The 20,785-nt window shown below is 48.3% G+C and overlaps 1 protein-coding gene across 2 annotated transcripts in view; it reads right to left on the minus strand.

The window, feature by feature from the left end:
* Positions 1-18,617: 18,617 nt before the first annotated feature.
* Positions 18,618-20,785, minus strand: part of PELI1 (pellino E3 ubiquitin protein ligase 1) — an 82,682-nt gene continuing 80,514 nt past the window's right edge. For both annotated transcript variants that reach the window (XM_048501424.1, XM_048501432.1), the window contains exon 7: positions 18,618-19,567. In XM_048501424.1, coding sequence (XP_048357381.1) covers positions 19,001-19,567 — 567 coding nt within the window. In that variant the 3' untranslated portion in view covers positions 18,618-19,000. The remainder of the gene's footprint in view (positions 19,568-20,785) is intronic.

The following is a 20,785-nucleotide window of genomic DNA, read 5'->3' on the forward strand; positions in this document are numbered from 1 at the left end:
ACTTTCATAAATTCCCCCGCTTGGTAATCACATGAAAGCATACCCAGTTTCCCCTTCCGGGAGAAGGAAATGGGGAACCAGATGTAAACACTCAGTTAAACGTTTTTTTTTTTCCTGTGCTAAGCCTGCAGACCAACCATAAATGAAAGTAAACGGGCATTGTTTGTTCTAAGGGGGTGGGGGTGTCCCAAAACAAGATTTTCTTGGTACATAAGGAAAGCATATTGAAACTAGTTGAAGAAGCACGCTGGTACATGTGTTGAGGAAAGCATATCAAGAAGATTCAAGAAGCCTGCTGGCAGAGTTATACGTTTGCTGAAATCCCCCCTCCAAAAAAAAACCCCTCCTGAAATCATGACAAATAAATAGAAGAAGAAGAAGAAGAAGAAGAAGAAGAAGAAGAAGAAGAAGAAGAAGAAGAAGAAGAAGAAGAAGAAGAGGAGGAGGAGGAGGAGGAGGAGGAGGAGGAGGAGGAGGAGGAGGAGGAGGAGGAGGAGGAGGAGGAGGAGTAGTTTGGATTTATATCCCACCTTTCTGTCTTGTAAGGAGACTCAATGTCAAGCTCCTTTCCCTTCCTCTTCCCACAACAGAAACCTTGTGAGGTAGGTGTGGCTGAGAGAGTTCCAAAGAACTGTGACTAGCCCAAGGTCACCCAGCAGGAATGTAGGGCCCTTTCTGCACAGGCGGTAAAGAGTGCCCCAGGGATGCTAAAAACAGCGTACTTGGGGAGAGCCAGACAGTCAGCCACATCGCAAGAGATCTATAGCCGGCCTCGCAACCCTCGAAGTTGTGCAAAGATCGCTATTTCCAAACCTCGCTCCCCCAGCCGGTATTTCTCGGAAGGTTCGCCTTCCAAACCAAGCTGTGTGAACGGTGCAGCTGGAAGTTGAATGTTACTCGCGACTGTCCCTGAACGCTTACCTCGTCTCCTGGCTTCCGGCTCATCTCAGAGGCCAGGGGACACGCCAATGTGATTTGTATCCAATGTGATTTGTATCAATAGGAGTATAGTGTCAAGATCGAGGGGTGTCGTTGTGCCTCTCTGTTTTGCATTGGTTAGACCTCACCTGGAATATTGTGTACAGTTCTGGGCACCGCAATTCAAGAAGGATATTGACAAGCTGGAACAGGTCCAGAGGAAGGCAACCAAAAGGGTAAAAGGTCTGGAATCCATGCCCTGCATGGAGAGATTTAGGGAGCTGGGTATGTTTAGTTTGGTGAAGAGAAGGTTAAGAGGTGACATGATAGCCATGTTTAGATATTTGAAGGGATGGCATGTCGGTGAGGGAGCAAGCTTGTTTTCTGCGGCTCCAGAGACTAGCACCAGGAGTAATGGGCTCAAGGTGAAGGAAAAGGGATTCCACCTAAACATCAGGAAAAACTTCCTAACAGTAAGGGCTGTTTGGCAGTGGAATGCACTACCTTGGACTGTGGTGGAGTCTCCTTCTTTGGAGGCTTTTAAGCAGAGGCTGGATGGCCTTCTTTGATTCTGTGTTCCTGCATTGCAGGGGGTTGGTCTTGATGGCCTTTGGGGTCTCTTCCAATTGTATGATCCTATGATCCCATGATTCTATTTATTAATCAACAATAAAAAGTTATAGAGAAACATGGTAGGTTTTGTTTTCTAACATGGCATGACTAGAACATGGCATGGTGGGAAATTTCAGCTCAGATTGAGAGAAAAGTACCCGTATGAAGCCAATATAAATTATATCTACAACCTGCGAGGCTGATGAAGCCATCGAAAAATGCGGATTAGGCGCAATGTGTTTTCCTCCTTGCGTTTAAAAGAATTTGGACTTATGCCTGTGCACAATTTTGGACTTATTATTGAATATGTACAGAATACTTACCTGAGTGGATTTATATAAAATGTTGATGGATCAAGATGAACTGAATATATATTTATGTGTATAGACAGACAGACAGACAGACAGACAGACAGACAGACAGACAGACAGACAGACAGACAGACAGACAGACAGACAGACAGACAGACAGACAGACAGACAGACAGACAGATAGATAGATAGATAGATAGATAGATAGATAGATAGATAGATAGATAGATAGATAGATAGATAGATAGATAGATATGTATTTATTACGGCCTTTTGGCCAGCCAATATGTGTATATATGTTTTCGCATTGATTGAATACTTACCTTATGGATGTTGAACTGACGGGAGAGCATGAACTAAATACTTACCTGAACTAATATGGATGACCCTGAATCTATTTGTTATAATTGTTAAAAATAAGTTGAACTTACCTGTTGGATGGTGTTGACAAGAAATGATTGTATTCATAGCTAATGCAATATTTAAAAAAATATAAGCAATGATATAAACTCATGTATATAGATATACGCATTTGAAAAATTAGTTATAGCCAGAGTGCAACAGTAGTTGTGGTCTTATTATTAAGGTTTTGTTTTCTGCCTTGATTCGATTAGAGCACAGGTGTCAAACTGTAGTCCATAACATCTGGAGGGGCATGAGTTTGACACCTATGGATTAGAGCTTCCAGAGGCAATGGGGACTCTGAGGCACAATGTTGTGGAGTCATATTTAGATGACAATAAATATTGCAACTGGTAAAAATTGCCCTTCTATATAAGGTAGCTTAACTCTATGACTACATATAAGCAAAGACCTCATTTTCCCAAGGACTTTTAGGCCCCCTCCCCAAAAACACTAAACAGTATTTGGAGGCGGAATTTCTGAACCCCCCAGAACAAAAGAGCAACACATATGCAGTCCTTGCATTTTAAAAAATTGCTTGCAAAAATCCTACTGCTGTCAAGTTGTACTGAAAATGCCCACATGAGGCAGATAGTCGCAGTCTTGCACAATGACAACAGCGCCCTCTTCTGGCGACTAAAGCAATGGGACACTAGAACGTTTTCTTTTTCTTCTTCCTGTAGTCTATATTGGTAGGATATAAGAAAACTGAACATTCATATATTGGAAGATATAAGAAAATTGGACATACTAAAAGGTTCTGCCCCTGTAATAATGACAGTGCGGAAACGCTTATGCATTCCTTATTCGAATGTCCCAGACATGGAAAGACTAGGTTAAATTATAAGGATATGATTTTGGCGAGCTGTTTACAATTGCCGGAATACTACAGAATACCTCACTTGCAGAATTATAACAATTTGCTATTCGGTGAGACTGTTGCAAATTTTCTTTTAGAATTAATGAAAGTGTAATAGCCTTTTTTTTAAAAAAAAAAAAGTACATACACTATATATTTCTGTAGTCATTTTGCGGCTGGCTCCACGTCCTGCTGAGCCTGGGGAGAGCAGTTGCCAGCCCCCAGCGATGTACCTTTAAAAGCACGAAGGCTGGGGGCGGGACCATGCCCCCAAGCCACGCCCCCTGCTTTCCGTGCTTCTAGAAGCACATCACTGGAGGCCCAGCAACTGCTCTCTCCAGGCTCTGGGGAGAGCAGTTGCTGGGCTACCGGGAGCCTGGGGAGGGGGCGGAGCTTGGTGGCATGGGGGCGGTGGTTAGATGTGGGGAGTGGGGCCTGGGGATGGGGCAGGAGCGGAGCGGAGCTCCCCCACACATCCCTGGAGGCCGACTCCTACAGAAGCTGGCCTGCAGGGAGGTCGGGAGGGGGGTGGGGTGCTGGCTACGGACGCATGTCTTTGGTCACGTGGGGGCCCCTCTGGCGCCCCCCTCGTGACTGAAAGGCGTGTGCCTGGGGAAATGGGTATCCTCATGTCCCTACATCGGTACATCTCTAGTCAGAAGGCACATGAAGTTACATGAAGGCAACTTTAACAGAATTTACCAGTATAGAAGTGGTGAAATAGGTTATTTTCTCTGAGAAGAAGATGGGAGACAGCGCTCTGGTTACAGCAACAGAGAAACGGACAGAAAGACAAACAGGCAGAGTGACAAAGAAAGAGACAGACAGAAAGGGAGACAGAAGATACGGAGACAGAAGGCGAGACAAAGAAAGAGACACACAAAGACGGAGAGGCAGAAACAGACAGAAATAGAGAGAGACAGAAAAAGAATTACACACACACACACACACACACACACAGAGAGAGAGAGACAGACAGACAGACAGACAGACAGACAGACAGACAGAGAAGTCAGGGAGACAGACAGATGGAGAGGCAGATACAGACACTCAGACACAGAAACACACAGAGAAAGATGGACAGACAGACAGACAGACAATCAGAGGGAGTCAGATTGAGAAAGACAGAGAGTAACAAAGACAGAGGCACAGAGTGTCTGATAGAAAGACAGACAGCAGAGACAGACAGTCTGAGAGGTAGACAGATGTAGAAAGAAAAAGAGGGACAGAAAGACACAGAGAGAAAGTCAAATACAGAGATAGAGAGACACTCAAACAGAAACAGGCAGGGACAGACAGAGACAGACAGACAGAGACAGAAATAGACAGAGACAGAGACAGGCAGAGAAAAAGATCAGACAGGGACAGAGAAACAGAGCCAGAAATATACAGAGACAGACAGAAAGACAGAAAGACAAGCAGACAAAAGCAGACAAAAGCAGAGACTAACATAAACAGATAGAGGGAAAGGCAGAGAGACAATCAAACAGAAAGGCAGAGAGACAGCTATAATGAGACACCCAACACAGATACACAGAGAAAGACAGAGAGACAGATGGACAGAGACAGCCAGAACGACACCCAGACAAGGAGACAGAGAGACAGACACAGAACAGACAGATAAAGACAGCCAGATGGTCAGATGGAGAAGACAGTTATAGAGACAGAGAGAGTTAGATAGAAACAGATACAAACAGAGAGACAATGAAATTCACACAAGAAGACAGAGAGAAAGGTGGACAGAGAGACATCCCCAAATCACCAGGACTTTCCCAACCTGGATCTGGCAAGCGTCCCCTCCCCCACACCATGCAAAATGTCCCTTTATCTAGGTACTATACTCCTATTGATTCAACCAAGAATGGCATTGGCCTTCTTGGCTGCCGCATCACACTGAGTTGCTAGAGTCAAGTCCACTAGCCTCTTACAGACCAATAAGATTGGGGGGGGGGGGGTAAGCTTTTGAGAGTCAAAGCTGCCTTCATCAGATCCACAGAATGATGGCGATGGAGGACCTGCTAGTACTAAATTGTTCCATACGGAAGTGGTTATCATGAGTTGCTTTCAGTTCTGCTTTGTTTTAAAAAACTGGGCTGACATAATTGGAGGTTCTGGGGCACAAGAGCTGTCAATCAGCACAACAGACATGGAGTTCTGAGCAACTGATTTGGGGTTGCTTTAATTGTCAGATGCAGCAATTCTACCAATGCATACCAATTCTACCAATGACTGTAACAAAACTCTACGCAAAAAGCACAAACTCTTTCCCAAACAAATAACCAAATAAATAAGAATAAATCTGCAACTGGTTTTGGATGAAATAGTTGGGACTTATGCCAGAATGATCTTATTTATGTGTAATGGGGCAAAGTAAAAAAAGCTCAAGTTGGTCTTCTGTGCAATCACGACACATGATTACAATTGTGTTACATCACAATATTTACTAGGCAGAATCAACCCTGGCGATCAATGGGGTGACAGATGTCACAGCCAGATCGCCCTCACATCCAGGACTTGCTCTCCTTTAGCTCTAGGTATCACCTACACTGGTAATAGAAAATTCAATACCTGCACCCAGATAAAGCAGTGCTCCAGGTTTCAAACACAGAGCCAATGATGTTGGCCCGTTGCAATGCCCTTCCACCAGCCGTATCAACAGGGAGATTCACTAAAAACCCTTACCGCCAAAGGCTATGCATATGCAACGGGAACTGTGTTGACTCTATAGACCATATTTTACTTTATTGTCCACTTTACACAGGACCCAGAGTCAAATACTTGTCACCCCTGCTACTCAAAAAAAGAGTATGCATCTGACTTGCAAAAGATTACCTTTCTGTTGGACAGCTCCAGTAGTGATGCAAACGATGTAGTCACCCAATTTTGGGATTTGTATATAAAACAGTGCTTTAGGAGCAAATCCTGAACATCAGCCTTCTCTACCTGTACATTTATTTTAGCTTCCCTCTACTTGGTTAAGTGGATCTGTGTATATAATGTTGTTATGCCAATAAAGGTTCTTTGTTTGTTGTTGTTGTTACTAAGCAGATGACATTTATGGGGTGGTTTGCTATTGCTTTCCCCTGTCATCTATACCTTATCCCCAGCAAGCTGGGTACTCATTTCACTGCCCTCAGAAGGAGGAAAGACTGAGTTGACCTTGAGATGGCTACCTGAAACTGACTTCTGTTGGGATCGAACTCAGGTTATGAGCAGAGCTCTGACTGCAGGACTACAGCTTACCATTCTGGACCACAGTGCTCTTAATGGGGGGAAAACCCATACAAATACAAGCATGTCAACTATGCTGGCATATGTATCTACCTACTGGAACTAGAAACATAAAATTGGAAGAGAACACAAGGGCCATCAAGTCCAACCCTCTGTCATGCAGGAAGACACAATCAAAGCATTCCTGACAGATGGCCATTTAACCGCTCTTTAAAAACCTCCAAAGAAGGAGGCGCCACACTCCAAGGCAGCATATTCCTTACTGTCAGGAAGTTCTTTCTAATGTTTTCCTCTATTTTGAATCCATTACTCCTTGTCCTAGTCTCTGGAGCAGCAGAAAACAAGCTTGCTCCCACTTCAACATGACATGCCTTCATATATTTCAACATGGCTATCATATCACCCCTGAGCCTCCTTTTCCAGACTAATTATTCCTAGCTTCCAGACTAGTTATATCTAACTTTTCAACACCAATTACAACTAGCTCCCTTACCTGCTCCTCATAGGGTATTGAAATCAGACTTCTACATTACAGTCATACTCCTATGGACCCATTCCAGCTTGTCAATACCCTTTTTGAATTGTGGTGCCCAGAACTGGACACCACAGTAGACAAGGTGAGATACGGAACAAAGGGAGGATTTTACACCCATTGTTTTCCTCTTTGCAGGATCCCAATGACTGTGGAATTCCCTTCAGAGCAGGTACATTGAGGTCTTGCCACCATAAGCTAATTTCAACAGAAAGCATCCCTTTGTACCCAAATCCTCCCTACAGACAGATTTCAGTCTATGTATGCACACAATTTACTTGAGGTGATGGTGGCAAAACTTCGTCTCGGTCACATAGGCCCCTGTGGGTCACATAGGACCATAAATCCTACACAATCGGTGCCTGATCTGGATCTTGACTGCAGTGCGCATAGATTTCCCCCTCCCCTCCATTTTTCTGAACTGAAATGATCCATCAGGGGTGGGGTGGACAGATGCTATTTGGCCTATTGGGGAAATCCACTGGGACCATTTCTGGTTGGGATAATGGCAAGGGGAGGAGGGGAAGAAGGGTGTCGTGATCCGCCCATGTCTGTTTTGATCCTGCCATGTCTCTCCCACCCAGGATGTTGGAATTCTTTCTCCCCCTCACTCCCCGCTCCCTTTTCATTACTGAGGTTGGGTGTACTTTCTCACTCTTTGTGCTTTGGCTTCCCCGGAACCCTTCTCTTCTCATTCCCCCTCCTTGCTGAGCTTACGTTTTTCCACTTTGCTTCTCAGGCCTTATCAGCTCATTAGACACCTGCTGTTGTTGTTCTGTCAGTGGTGTGGAATGTAGGTTGTTTTGGCCCTGGGAGAGGCCCCCTTATTTGTGGACTGTAGGCTGGCGAGGGCCCAGTCCCCTCTTGGGAATGGACAGTCAGGGTGGTGATGTGGGACATGACATAGGGTATAATGGAGGGCACTTTGTTGCTTGTCCTTTCGCTCTGGCAATAGACATCTAAATGCTTATTCCTGATGCTGTTTCATCTATATATATGAAAAGCTAACAGTGTTTTTGTTGATGATAGTATAACTCAGTAACTGCTGGGCCAATTCCTCTGAAAATTCCCAGTCACTATAGTCAGCCAGGTGAGAGTGTTTTTAGATGTTCACATATCTGAAATTTCACACCTGGCCCAGGTAAAACACCTTTTTCTTGGCACTCCATGGTGAAGGACATGCAGCTGCCTGTGTGTAACTGTCACCCTTAGAATGTTTGTGCTGCTTAGAATGTTCACTCAGATGGCCAGATAGGAGCAGTGGAAACAGTACATAGGTAGTAACTCCAGTGGAAGTAAAACACATACACACACATACACACGAGGGAGAGGGAAGGGAGGGAGAGGGAGGGAGGGAGGGGTGGCATGCAAGGGAAGAGAGGGAGGGAAAGGAAAAGGACGGAGGGGGAGACATGCAAGGGAAGAGAAGTGAGAGAGGGGAGACCGTGAGGGGTGGCATGCAAGGGAGGGGAGGCAAGGGGCCCAGCATCTTGATATGACCCACCCACCCTAGCGGAGGAAAAGGGAAGGGAAGGAGGGGAAGGGGTGGCATGCAAGGGAAGAGAAGTGAGGGAGGGAAGAGAGTGAGGGGTGATATGCAAGGGATGGGAGGGAGGGGCCAGGCACCCTAGATTCCCTGAATACTGCAGTTACAGTTAAGAAAACCAGGCAGGCATTACTCAGGAGTAAGCTCAGTACAGCAACCGTGACATACTTGAATGGCTGCGTCACGCCCCTCAGAGGGTTTCCTCAGAAGCGACACCCATTGCCACCAACCAAACTTACTCTCAGGTAAAGGATCATGACCAGCAAGCCTAGATGTGTGGGAGGGGTACCTTTCCATCCCCCCCAAGGAATGCAGGCACACACATCAATGACATCGCACAGTGTCAGGGTGTGTCTTTGCATGAGCATGTAGTCATCCCCGCAGGGTCGTCGCTAAGGAAGAGGCGAGACGCGGAGGTTTCATCTGGTGGAGAGCGCCAGCAGCGGGAGCGCGGGTGTCCGTGTTCCTAGCGACTCTGCCGCGTGCTGGTTCCTGGCACCTTTTATTATGATTCTAGCGGGGGCGTGTAGAAGGGCGGAACGGGGGGAATTCCGGGAGAGCGGGAGACTTAGAGATCATCATGTGATGCATGATCTCACCTGGCTGCTACGTGCGGAGAGGAGCGCCAGCTGCCTGGGCTTCACCCTCACCTGCTGGGGCAAGACCATTGTCCCTTTGTCCGGGACAATCGGTGGTTGTGAGCCAGGTAGTTCATGACCTGTGACTCATCGGGGGATGAGGGGTGGGGGAGCGGTGCGACCAGAAGGCCGTAGGAGCGCCGGTGTGCCAGCGCTCTACTTACGGTGCTGCTGGGTTAGCAGTGCATCCCTACATCTCCTCCTTTTTTACATTTAGAAGGGAGGCCGAAAATGTTGGGGGGTGATTTAAAGGGACGCTTCATCTCCTCCGCCGCTAATAAGCTGGCTGGAAGCTGCTTGTGCAACATTAGAACTTGGCTATGGCGATGTAAGGGAAAGTCGAGGGGTTTCTTACACATGTTACAGGCAATATTAGATATACATTGAATGAAACAAGATCCGACGATGAGGCACACAATCAAGCCACTGCATCTGGCAACTCATGTAATCTCTTCATATGAATCACCAATGACAAACAATCAATGCATGCACGAATAGAATTGGTGAACTTCGGTGAAGGGCACAGGCCAGAACGGCCGATAGTCTTGGTGTGACAGGAAATAAGTGCGGGGATTCCCACAAGGGAAGTCGCGAGGGAAACATAACGCCTTACTAGAGCCGCCACGTCGCTCCGGCAAAGATGGGGTCCGAGGGGAAGTGGGATGACGGTGGCGCTGTGGGTTTCCGGGGTGGTTTTTCCTGAGGCAGGACGATGGTGAGGCGGCAGCAGAGAGTTCCGGCAGACGGATGCAACAACAAACAAATAACATAACTTCTAAAATTAAAGCATGCAATAACTTCTATGATCAGCTGGGTTACAGAGCTCCACAATTCCTTTGGAGGTCGGCTCCAAAGGGCACCGCTGTAGATGGGGAACAATAAACATAGCTAAACAATACAAAAACTAGGTGATGAAAGGAAAAAGGGGGGCAGCCCATGGCTGCATAATTGTCCAATGCACGGCTCTTGCTGTTTGGCCACCAACGCCCTGAGAGCCGCATGGTGGTAGAGTCCATGGATTTCTCAAGAACGTAGAGAGAGAGCTACCGATAGTCTCTAGCATTGTGTTCAGCACCCCTCACGAGCAAGGCTGCGAGACAAGGCATGTTCCGATAACAATCAGGTGGTTGGAGACAGCTGAGAGTTCCAAAGGTTAACCTATCAGGAGTGTTCCTGGCTGCAACTTCACCCAGCCAGGGGGGGGGCGGCAGAGAGGGGAGAGAGAATGATGGGTTGTAGATGAGGAGCATGACACACAGCTGCTTTCAACCTCTGAGCCATAGCTGGCCCAGGCAGAAGGACGAAACATGGCGGCGGCGGCTAATTGCTCCCAGATGCTGGTCTGGTCAAAGCTCATCAGGGTGTGGCCGACTCTGCCACCGGCAGGGAGGCAGCAGAGCAGGCAGAGGGATGGTGGCCGAAGCTGGCAGTGATGATTGCAAAGAGGGCGGTACAGAGATCCCTCGGATGCCTCGGGGTAGCCTTGCTGGCATGCAGCAGCTCTTGAGCTTGGGCTGGCGGTCGCCTTGACATCCCCCCCAGGTCATCCGGGTCTTTGGACCATCTAAGGCGTCGGTGGCGGGCAAGCTCGCTGAGGTCAGCCAAGGGATCCTCCAGAGAGATTCGGCCCATCTCTGGGATGGGGTTGGTTTCCTTCCCATGCCATTCCATGGGCTGGCCTGTCATGGCGAAGTCGGGATCCACAGGAGATCTGTAGGAAGAAGGACTGAAACACACCCCCTTCCCCAGGTTATAGGAGGGGGGGTCGGGTCCCAAGCCAGGCTTGGAGAGCCGATGGCTGGAGGTCAAGACCAAGTTTTGTTGGATTTTAGTGTTTGCTATAAGAAGATTCATATAAGAAGGCTTATCTTGCAGTCTGCATAGGGGTTGCTTTTAATGCACTCTGTTGGGGTCAGCCTACTCCTCTTTCTTTAAGCTATTTGACAGGGAGGGCAGAGGGTATGATCCCGATGGAAGCTGGCTTCAGAGCCGCCATCTGGTAAGTACAAAGCGAGGGTCCGAGCCTCAGTGGGAGGAGGGGGCTAGCGGACCCTGAGGGAATTGTGGGTGTGCATGCTTAATTTGGTAACACAAAAGAGGGCTTTGATGCGCTTTTGGGTGATGGATGCATCCGGGAGACAAAGTAATCAGGCGATTAATAGGGTAAACCCCACACACAAAGGGGGAGGGGGTCTTTCTTGGTAGGGAAAATGTACTTACTGCGATCTTGGTGGTTAACGCTTAGAGGCTTGAAATGGTGCTGAATTTGTAATCGAATTTGCTGGTTGAAAAATAGAAGGAAGGAAGGGAGGGAGGGGGAACAGCTCCTGGGCGGAATTCTAGGGAGTGAATTCAGGAGACAATAATAAAGGGTACGCAGGAGAAAGAAAAGTGGGGGGGAAGTTGTCTTTGGAATCCTTTACCTTCCCCTCCTGTAAGGAGACCTTGGGCGGTTTGAACTCGCTTCCTCACCTTCACAGCTGAGGCTGTGTAAGGTAGCGGTGGCCGAGGGAGCCCCCAGGCATGGTGACCAGCCAGGTGTTCCCAGCGGGAAAATGTGGGAGCACGGAAATAACTCTGGCTCCATATATAAACCGAAAGCTACGCCAATGTGGTAATGTAGGCTCAAACCTTTCAGGGCACTGGCACACACAATCAAAAGGAGAAAAACTTTAATTGAGGCACAAGTGAGCATAGCTTAGAAGCTAATGGAAAAATCCCTCTTATGAGGGGAAAAACTTTAGGGGTCTCTGAGAAGGGGGCAAGACATACAGAACATACATAGGGCATACAGAGCACATATAAAGTAAATGAGGAGGGATTGCAACTCTGATTTGAGATCTTGCTCTCTGGATCTTGCAGGCTTATTCCTTTGTAGGTTGCGACCCTGCTTTTCCTGAGGTACTGACAATTTTGCTGCCACTGGGAGCTTTGAGCTTAGGGCTTCTTGCACAGGCTCAGAGGCTGGGTGAGAGGTCTGGTTTGAACCTTACAGCTTGAGAGGGCCAAGGGGGCTTCTTCTTCATGAAGGACTTTGGGCTTAAGGCCATTGTGCGAAAGCATCTTCCCCTTTCCATGCCCTATTGTCCCAGTAGATTGGCTATGGGGCATTCTGAGGGAGGGTTCAAAACGGCAGTCCTCCTGTTTACCGAGATCGGACTGGGCATAGTGCCACAAAGCTGGCGTTCTCTCTCTGTCAGCATTTCTTTCTGTTGCAATTCAGCGGCTGTGGACTCTGCAGAGATTTTGAAATGCGTGCCACTCTGGGGCACCTGGCGGAGGCATGGTGACTTTGGAAGCAGAAGGGGTTAGCAGAGCAGGAAGTATAGACGTAGGGGGGGGGAGCAAGCAACGAGATTTAGATTAGCTGAACTTGTGATCAGACTCGAGTGCGAGAGCATTAGGGCAGGATGATCGGATGAACTTGGCAGTTCCTGCGGGATGTTTGTCCCCAAGACCTGGATGTGGATGGCTCCCTGGTGCGCGGAGTCGATGACCCCTGGGATGCCGATGAACAATCCCTGTTCAGCGGCAGAAGCTTTTTTTGGCAAGACCCTTCAGCCCAATGGTCTCCGTGGGGATGGGATCACCACACTGAGCTGGAGAATAAGATCTCATAGGGGAGCTCTGGGAAGGGTTTGAGGTGCTGGACCTTGGTTCCGGGCTTGAGACGTTCGGGTGCTGGCCTCCCCAGCGGGCATTGGGAGCACCTGGTCTTAGACCTCCCTGGGGGTCTTCGGCCCCTCTGGCATCCCCTTCCGGCTCGGGTTGCAGGCCCCCCTGTCGGGCAGCCTACAATCCCACGGAAGTGTCCCGGCTTGTTGCAATTGAAACACTCGTGCCCTGGTTGTCCGCTGGCAGCTGGAGAGGGCTGGGCGGCTAGAAGGCTGGACTTGATGGGCTTAAAGACCCGGAGATCCTGGCAAGCCTTAAGCATGTCGGCCCGTTCGGGGTTCCTACCTAGACCTGCAGGGACTGCTTTATGCACTCAGCGGAGGCGTATGCCTTTGGTAAGGCATGCTTAAGGAGTTCGGCCTGGGCCTCCTCGCTGTCAACCCGCCAGTTCTTTGAGGGCCTCCTGGAGCCCGTTCACATCAATTCGGGCATAGGGCTCCTGAGGTTTCTGGCCGACGCTAGAAAAGCTTTGGGCTGGCCGCCTGGTGTTGGGGACTTTCTAAAACGCCTTGTAGGCTTATCTGTGAGGCTGCACTATAAGGGTGGCATTCCCGCAGGACAATTTGCTGCTGTTGGGGTTAGTGAAAGTTTCGCGAGCCATAAAGCTGCGCTACGGTGTAGGTGCCGCCAGAGGCTGCTCCTCTGTTTATGCACCGCTGGCGGTACTCGCCTTCCCAGATCACATACCGTGCGGGGTTTAAAAGCATGCGAAAGGTGGTTTTCCAGTCCTCCGGAACCGCTAGGTGGTTCCTGGCGACCGCTTCCAACATGCCTCTCCCATAGGGGCTGGTGACTCCCCACGTCCCGCATTGCCTTGCGGAGCTCAGTGAGAATGTTAAAACTCAGGGGGCGGGTACCTAATAACTCATCGAACGATGCCATCCCTCCCCTCGCTATCTGGTGTAGTGGACGGGGCACATGGCAAGGGATGTCGGCATCGCCCTCTTCCGCCAGGGTTTCCTTCTCTTGCAGATCGTGGCTAATACGCTCTGTTATTGTTTTTTAAAACCGCGCCATTACGTACCGACGGAGGTGCGGTGTTTGTGGAAACAAGGCGGAGCCGGCGGGAGGAGTGCTGCCCAGCCGCCGGGAGAATTTGAAGGAGGCGGGGAAGCAAGGGAGGCAGAGGGAGGACAGGCGTCCAATTTAGTGGGATAGAGAAAATTCCGGGGGTGAAACTGGAAGCTGAAGGGCTCCAAAGGGAGGGCGCATCTACAGCAAGGGAGCCATAGACCCGCAGGCTGATGACGACATAACATTGCCTCCACGTCTGCAGCAGTGACATCGGCTACGAGGCTCTGTGTGAGGAGTGCTCACGATGTTTTCCCCAATCCTTTGCGATTCACCGTCCCCCTTTCTAAAGTTCATGGACATTGAGCTTCAATCTCCTCAACCACCTTGCTAGCTCCCCTCTCTTTATGGGAGCACCCTGCCGCATTTCGCCAGCGCTTTCAATTCGCTAACGCGCTTGTCATAAGCCCTGCTTTGGTAAGCTCCCATACTTACCGCTGGTTCACAGGACGAGAGAGAGTGTCCTAGGAACCTCGAAGTCCCTGGACGCGCCGATCCAGCCGGACGGGCGGTAACCGAGAGGTGGGTTCCCTGGACGCGCTCGATCCAGCGGGATCGCCGGTACCGCGTCCTAATCCCAGGCCGGTGCACGGTAAGCAGGGCGGAGGTTTGAGGATTCCCGGGTTTCCAGGCACCAGCTTGTAGTCATCCCCGCAGGGTCGCCGCGGCGAAGAGGCTGGTGACGCCGGAGGTTTCAACTGGTGGAGAGAGCCAGAAGCGGGAGCGGGAGCGCTGGTGTCCGTGTTCCTAGCCACTCTGCCGCTGCGGCTGGTTCCTGGCAACCTTTATTGATGAGATTCTAGCTGGGCGTGCAGAAGGGCGGAACGGGGGGAATTCCGGGAGAGCCGGAGACTGAGAGATCATCATGTGATGCATGATCTCACCTGGCTGCTACGTGCGGAGAGGAGCATCAGCGTCTGGGCCTAATCCTCACCTGGGGGCAAGACCATTGTCCCTTTGTCCGGGACACCCGGTGGTTGTGAGCCAGGTAGTTCATGACCTGTGACTCATCGGGGGATGAGGGGTGGGGGAGCGGTGCAACCAGAAGGCCGTAGGAGCGCCGGTGTGCCAGCGCTCTACTTACGGTGCTGCTGGGTCAGCAGTGCATCCCTACAGAGCACGTACTGCTGGCCTCTGCAATTGATTTGCTGCTACTGTTCCTTTCCCATTTCACCACAATAAGCCACAGCAACACATGGCTGGGCCCCGCTAGTAATAAATATATCATCTGAACACATAATCTCATATTCAACAGTCCAAGGGTGCAACAAAGGGCCAAAGACTCTTTACCATGTGTGCTACAGGCGCAATTGGAATCGAGCACCGAGTATGCAGGAATTTAGACCAGTCTGCAACTCAAATCTGGCATTTTCCACACAGCCAATATAGCCTGGGATAAGGTGGTGAAACATTCCGGTTTGGCCATGACTTCCACATGGCTTTCAGGCCTAAATCAGGCCCACCCCACAAGATTTCCCTTATCCCGCGGCTTTAAAAAAAACACGATAAAATTGGAGGTTCTTTTTAAAAAGCCCGGGCTGATCCTTCTCCCATGCAAACACCGGAGACAGACTGGTTTATTTTTCCACCCCGCCACCTGCTCTCCCCACCCCACAGCTACAGTCAATCAGGACGTCAGAAAAACGGGAATGTTCACACATACACAGAAATCTACGTAAACTCCGTAGACATAAACTCCGTAAACGTGTGTAAACGTAAAACGTTCATGTGGAAAATGAAAATAAACCGGGGACTCATGCATGATTCCCCGGAGCGCTTCCTTCCGGCCCACTGACGGGGCAGTCGTGCGAAGGGAAAACAGGGATAAAAAGAACCTGGGGTATATGATCCCAGGTCTATCCCAGGGTATTTTGTCCATGGGGAAAATGCCTCTGACAGTGACACAGGATGAGGATCCCAGATGCAACCAGTTTGTCCTAATGTGTAAATGGGCCCTTATCTACAAAGACGCTTTTATATTGTGGCAGAAAAGAGGCCATTTCAGTATACGTTTCTTTCTCTCCGCAAAGGTAAGGAAGTAAATACTAGAGGCAGCTTTCCATCATGTGCAAAGATACAACAGAAAGAATACTACGGCAGCTTTGTTGTGTTAAAGGATACATGTTGGACACAGTCTAAATTGACAGTAAAGTTAAACTAACTGCCTGCTTGCATCTCCCAAGGGATGTGTGAAAAACCAGGTCTTAACATGGAACCCTGAAAGAAATCTGCATTCCATACTTTAAGAACATAAGAACTAGCCTGCTGGATCAGACCAGAGTCCATCTAGTCCAGCACTCTGCTACTCGCAGTGGCCCACCAGGTGCCTTTGGGAGGTCACATGCAGGAGGTGAAAGCAATGGCCTTCTGCTGCTGCTGCTCCCGAGCACCTGGTCTACTAAGGCATTTGCAATCTCTGATCAAGGAGGATCAAGATTGGTAGCCATAGATCGACTTCTCCTCCATAAATCTGTCCAAGCCCTTTTTAAAGCTATCCTCCTGTGGCAGCATATTCCAAACACCACCTCCTGTGGCAGCATATTCCAAACACCAATCACACGTTGCGTGAAGAAGTGTTTCCTTTTATTAGTCCTAATTCTTCCCCCCAGCATATTCAATGTATGCCCCCTGGTTCTAGTATTGTGAGAAAGAGAGAAAAATTTCTCTCTGTCAACATTTTCTACCCCATGCATAATTTTATAGACTTCAATCCTATCCCCCCTCAGACGTCTCCTCTCCAAACTAAAGAGTCCCAAACGCTGCAGCCTCTCCTCATAAGGAAGGTGCTCCAATCCTTCAATCATCCTCGTTGCCCTTCTCTGCACTTTTTCTATCTCTGCGATATCCTTTTTGAGATGTGGCGACCAGAACTGAACACAGTACTCCAAGTGCGGTCGCACCACAATGCCAATAAAGGCCCTGGATTGGATTGGATCGCATTCCACACTCCTGACTTTTAAAAATTTTGTAACCTCCAGAATGACAGAGTTCTGGTGAATTTGAAAACTTCCACAACGTTTTGTGTCAATTTGGTTGATCCTAAAGAAAGGTACAGATTTTGTTCTGTTGTTTGGCTTTTGTGTAAAGCACTTCGCAGTCCGGTGGAATTCACTTCCGGGTAGATGCATTTCAGATTTTAGCCTTAACTAGTTTGTGTGAATATGGCTGTACAACTTTTCTAAATTGGCAATGGCCACTGGCTTTCTCCCCACCCCTTCCTGCGGCAGACCCCCGCCCCCCCCCATGTCATTCCTTAGGAACCTTGACCCAACTTTCTGTGGAGATCAGTGGCAAGAGGTGTACAGCCTATAGGGACATGGCGTCGCTTTTGAAAGCCAGTTTGCAGGGGGGGCAGGGGTGGGGCTTGGGGCCACACTCCCGAGCTCCCCCCCCCCCCGGCACTTTAAGCAGCAGTCCTGAACAATCACAGATGCTCTAGGCCAGAGGTGTCCCAACTCTGGCATTTCAGATGTTCATGGACTACAATTCCCATCAGCCCCTGCTGGCATGCTTGGTTTAGATGGCCTATATGGTCCCTTCCACTTCTATATTTCTGTCTTCTTATAGTTTCAAGTATCCACGTAACACAAATATATTTCCAGCTCCTGACAGTACTCCTTCCCTTGGTGTGTTTGAAATCACATACACAGAATTTCTGACCATCTTCAAAGCCAGCATGGTGTAGTGGTTAAGATTCGGTGAACTCTAATCTGGGGAACTGGGTTTGATTCCCCACTCCTCCACCTAAGCAGTGGACTCTAATCTGGTGAACTGGATTGGTTTCCCTGCTCCTCCACATGAAGCCTGCTGGGTGACCTTGGGCTAGTCACAATTCGTTCAGATCTCTCAGCCTCGCCTACCTCACAAGGTATCTGTTTCGTGGTGAGGAAGGGAAAGGAGTTTGTCAGCCTCTTACAGGAGAGAGAAAAAAAGGGGGGGGTATCCAAACTCTTCTTCTTTGTTAGCTCAGTTTGGTTTTGGGGGGAGAAAATAAAACAACTGGTAAAACTTGGTTATTTTTGTTTTATTTAAATAAACATAAACCTTTCAGTGTTGCAAATCCCCCCCCAAAAGGTCAAACCCCACCCCCACCCCCAAGAATAGTTAACACACAGAGAGGAAAGGGTAAATTGCATATTCCAATACTAGGTAAATTTCATGTGACCAGTTCATTTGTTGCAGTTAGACCAGACAGAGAAAGATAAAGGAAGGGAGAAAAAAAGAAAAAGGAAAAAAGGAAAGTCTTAATTTGGATTATCCAACATGGGGTTAAGCAATTTTTTTATTTAAAAAAAAGGAAAGAAAAGAAAAGAAAGAAAGAAAGAAAGAAAGAAAGAAAGAAAGAAAGAAAGAAAGAAAGAAAGAAAGAAAGAAAGAAAGAAAGAAAGAAAGAAAGAAAGAAAGAAAGAAAGAAAGAAAGAAAGAAAAACAGCACATCAATGTCACTTGCATTAATTCTGTTTAAAAACCACTTTTTTTCCTACCAACTTAAATCTCACTGTAGACTTTTGAAAAAGCTGACCTACTGTTTTCCCCGTTTCCTACCCTTTTCCTGGCCCAGCACTAATCTACACATCCAATCAACGGATGCAACATTCTACTTCCATGCTAATCTATCCAAGTAATCTAGGATCTTTTTTTTTTTCATAGCAAAGATAAATAGAACAAAAAAAGAGGAGTTACTATACATAATGCTCTATTTTATACAATGGCTGCATCCAAAGCTGTAAATCAACGTCCTTTTGAACTGATCACTTTTACCCTTAGTTATACACTTTTATTCAAAAATAGAAAAGAAAAGAAAAGAGGAGACAGCTTTTTAGATATCGAAGGCATATTCTTCAAAACATTACACCGAAGGCAAAGAATTTTAATCCTTCCCATCACAAAAAAATAATAATAATCCAAAAACCTGACGGGCAAGGGAGACTTCCAGACACTCCCCCCTCCCCAACTTCTTCTCCACTGCTTTCTTCCACACAAGGAAAGGTCTTCCGTTATCTACACAGGAATTTAATCGCTGAAATTACAAAAGAGGAAAACAGAAAAAGGAGAAAAAAGAAGAAGTATTCTTCATCTCAAAGTAAACTGCCAAAGCCCCGGGAATGAAATAAGAGTCAATTTAAAACGACAGTCCGTTTGAATTCAGAATCTTTTAGCTTATGTTCGTGAGTTTCAACGACGTCCTCGGGCGAGCCGTGTGCGTTAGTCAAGAGGTCCTTGGAAAATAAGTCTGATGTAGCCTTGTTCGCCGGAAAGCTGATGTGCGCAGAACGGGCAGGCTGCATGAAAAGTGTGGGTACCGTGCGGAAGAGGGATTTGGGACCAATAGGCCGTTGTCTTTTCTGAGCAGACGTGTCCACATGGGCTGAACACGTGAGTTGGGGGCCCAGCGTCCACATAAAATCCAGCTTCACATCCCAGCCAGAGAGGCACGTAAGGACCGACCGATCGGCACATGGGACATTCCCGATCCTTCCCGTCTCTCTCTTCTTTGTTCCCCCAGTTATGGTAGCCGTGGACATGGCCACAGCTCAGGTAGACCCAGGGCTGCTTTTCGTCTACGACGTCTTTCCGCTTCATACTGGGGAAGGCTAATGTGTTAAAGCCCACCGGGCACTGAGGCCGAGCCGCATTGATTTCCTGCCGCAGAGCTTCCAGGTGTTTCACCGTTGGAGTGCGGGAAAGCCCTTCCGCCGTGCGCCACAGCAGGGTGGCTCCACACAGGTCAATCAGAGAGCCGTCCTGCAGCTGGTTAGTTTCGTTTTCGACCTGGCGGGAAAAGAGACACGTCGGTTTGGCAGAGTTAAGTGTGAACAGCCTTTGATATCAACAACAAACACGATCCCTTAATTCTTCCTGCGTCCATGAACTGGATATGGGTTACTGTTACCTAAGGCAGTGGTTAACAACCAGGGGTACGTTTACTCCCAGGGGTGTGCGCCAGAGTGTTTGGGGGTACTCAGAAAAAAAAACTTAATGGGTTTGCCAATATGGAGGTACAATGTTAGGGAAATGGGTTCCACCCCCCAGTCACAGCTTCTCGGAGCTCTCTCAGCCCCACCCACCTCACAGGGTGTTTGTTGTGAGGGGGAAAGGGCAAGGAGACTGTCAGCCCCTTTGAGTCTCCTGCAGGAGAGAAAGGGGGGACATAAATCCAAACTCTTCTTCCTCTTCTTCTACAAAGGTGGGAATCACTGACATAAGGTATCACTATGATTTTCCCAGCAGGGCCATATTAACCCATGGCCAGGCCTCTAGGCTTTCAGGTACTTTGGGCTCCCTCCGGCACTTCAATCTTTCACCCCACTACAGCTGACAGCCTGACCCTTGTACATTAGGAACTAGACCGCAGGACATCGCCCTATATCCATTTTGAGGTTCTCTTTCAGAATTTTGCTCACAATTTTATTCACTCACTCACAATCAGTCAAGGTCATGACTAGACTGTATTGCTCACGGAGGTGTAATAAGGGAGGAGGCAGCATGACATCGCAACCTTGACACTAAGCGTGTTATTGGCCCACTGTCTCCCCCCCCCCCCCCCCCCCGCACTGACTCAAAACACACCTCAGCTGTCTACGAGCGTGCTTTGTAACTCACTCTCAACTGGCTCATGAACTCGCTCAGTCGAGGCTTGTCAGAAAGGCTGAAGTCCTAGGGGGCTAGTAACAGTGCCTCAACAAAAACAATTGATGGGACCCCAGTCTCTGTGGGACTCCTAGGCTTCAGCCTAGTTAGAATAATGGATAATACGGCCCAGTTTCACGGGCAGAAGGGGTATGATTTTCACTGATCCTCCATTGTGGAACTCTGATTTCTCTCTGTTGTCCCCAAGAAGCAGCATTTCAAAAGGCACATGGGAGTGAATAAGCCATGGAAATTTCCACTGGATCCCAGCCAGTACACGGAAATCTCAGCTGTTTCTTTTTTCACAATACCAAGTTCCTTGGTTCTAGCCAGCTTCATCAGAACATAAGAACTAGCCTG

Source organism: Sphaerodactylus townsendi, linkage group LG01 (assembly GCF_021028975.2).
Source record: "Sphaerodactylus townsendi isolate TG3544 linkage group LG01, MPM_Stown_v2.3, whole genome shotgun sequence".
Taxonomy (NCBI): Eukaryota; Metazoa; Chordata; class Lepidosauria; order Squamata; family Sphaerodactylidae; genus Sphaerodactylus; species Sphaerodactylus townsendi.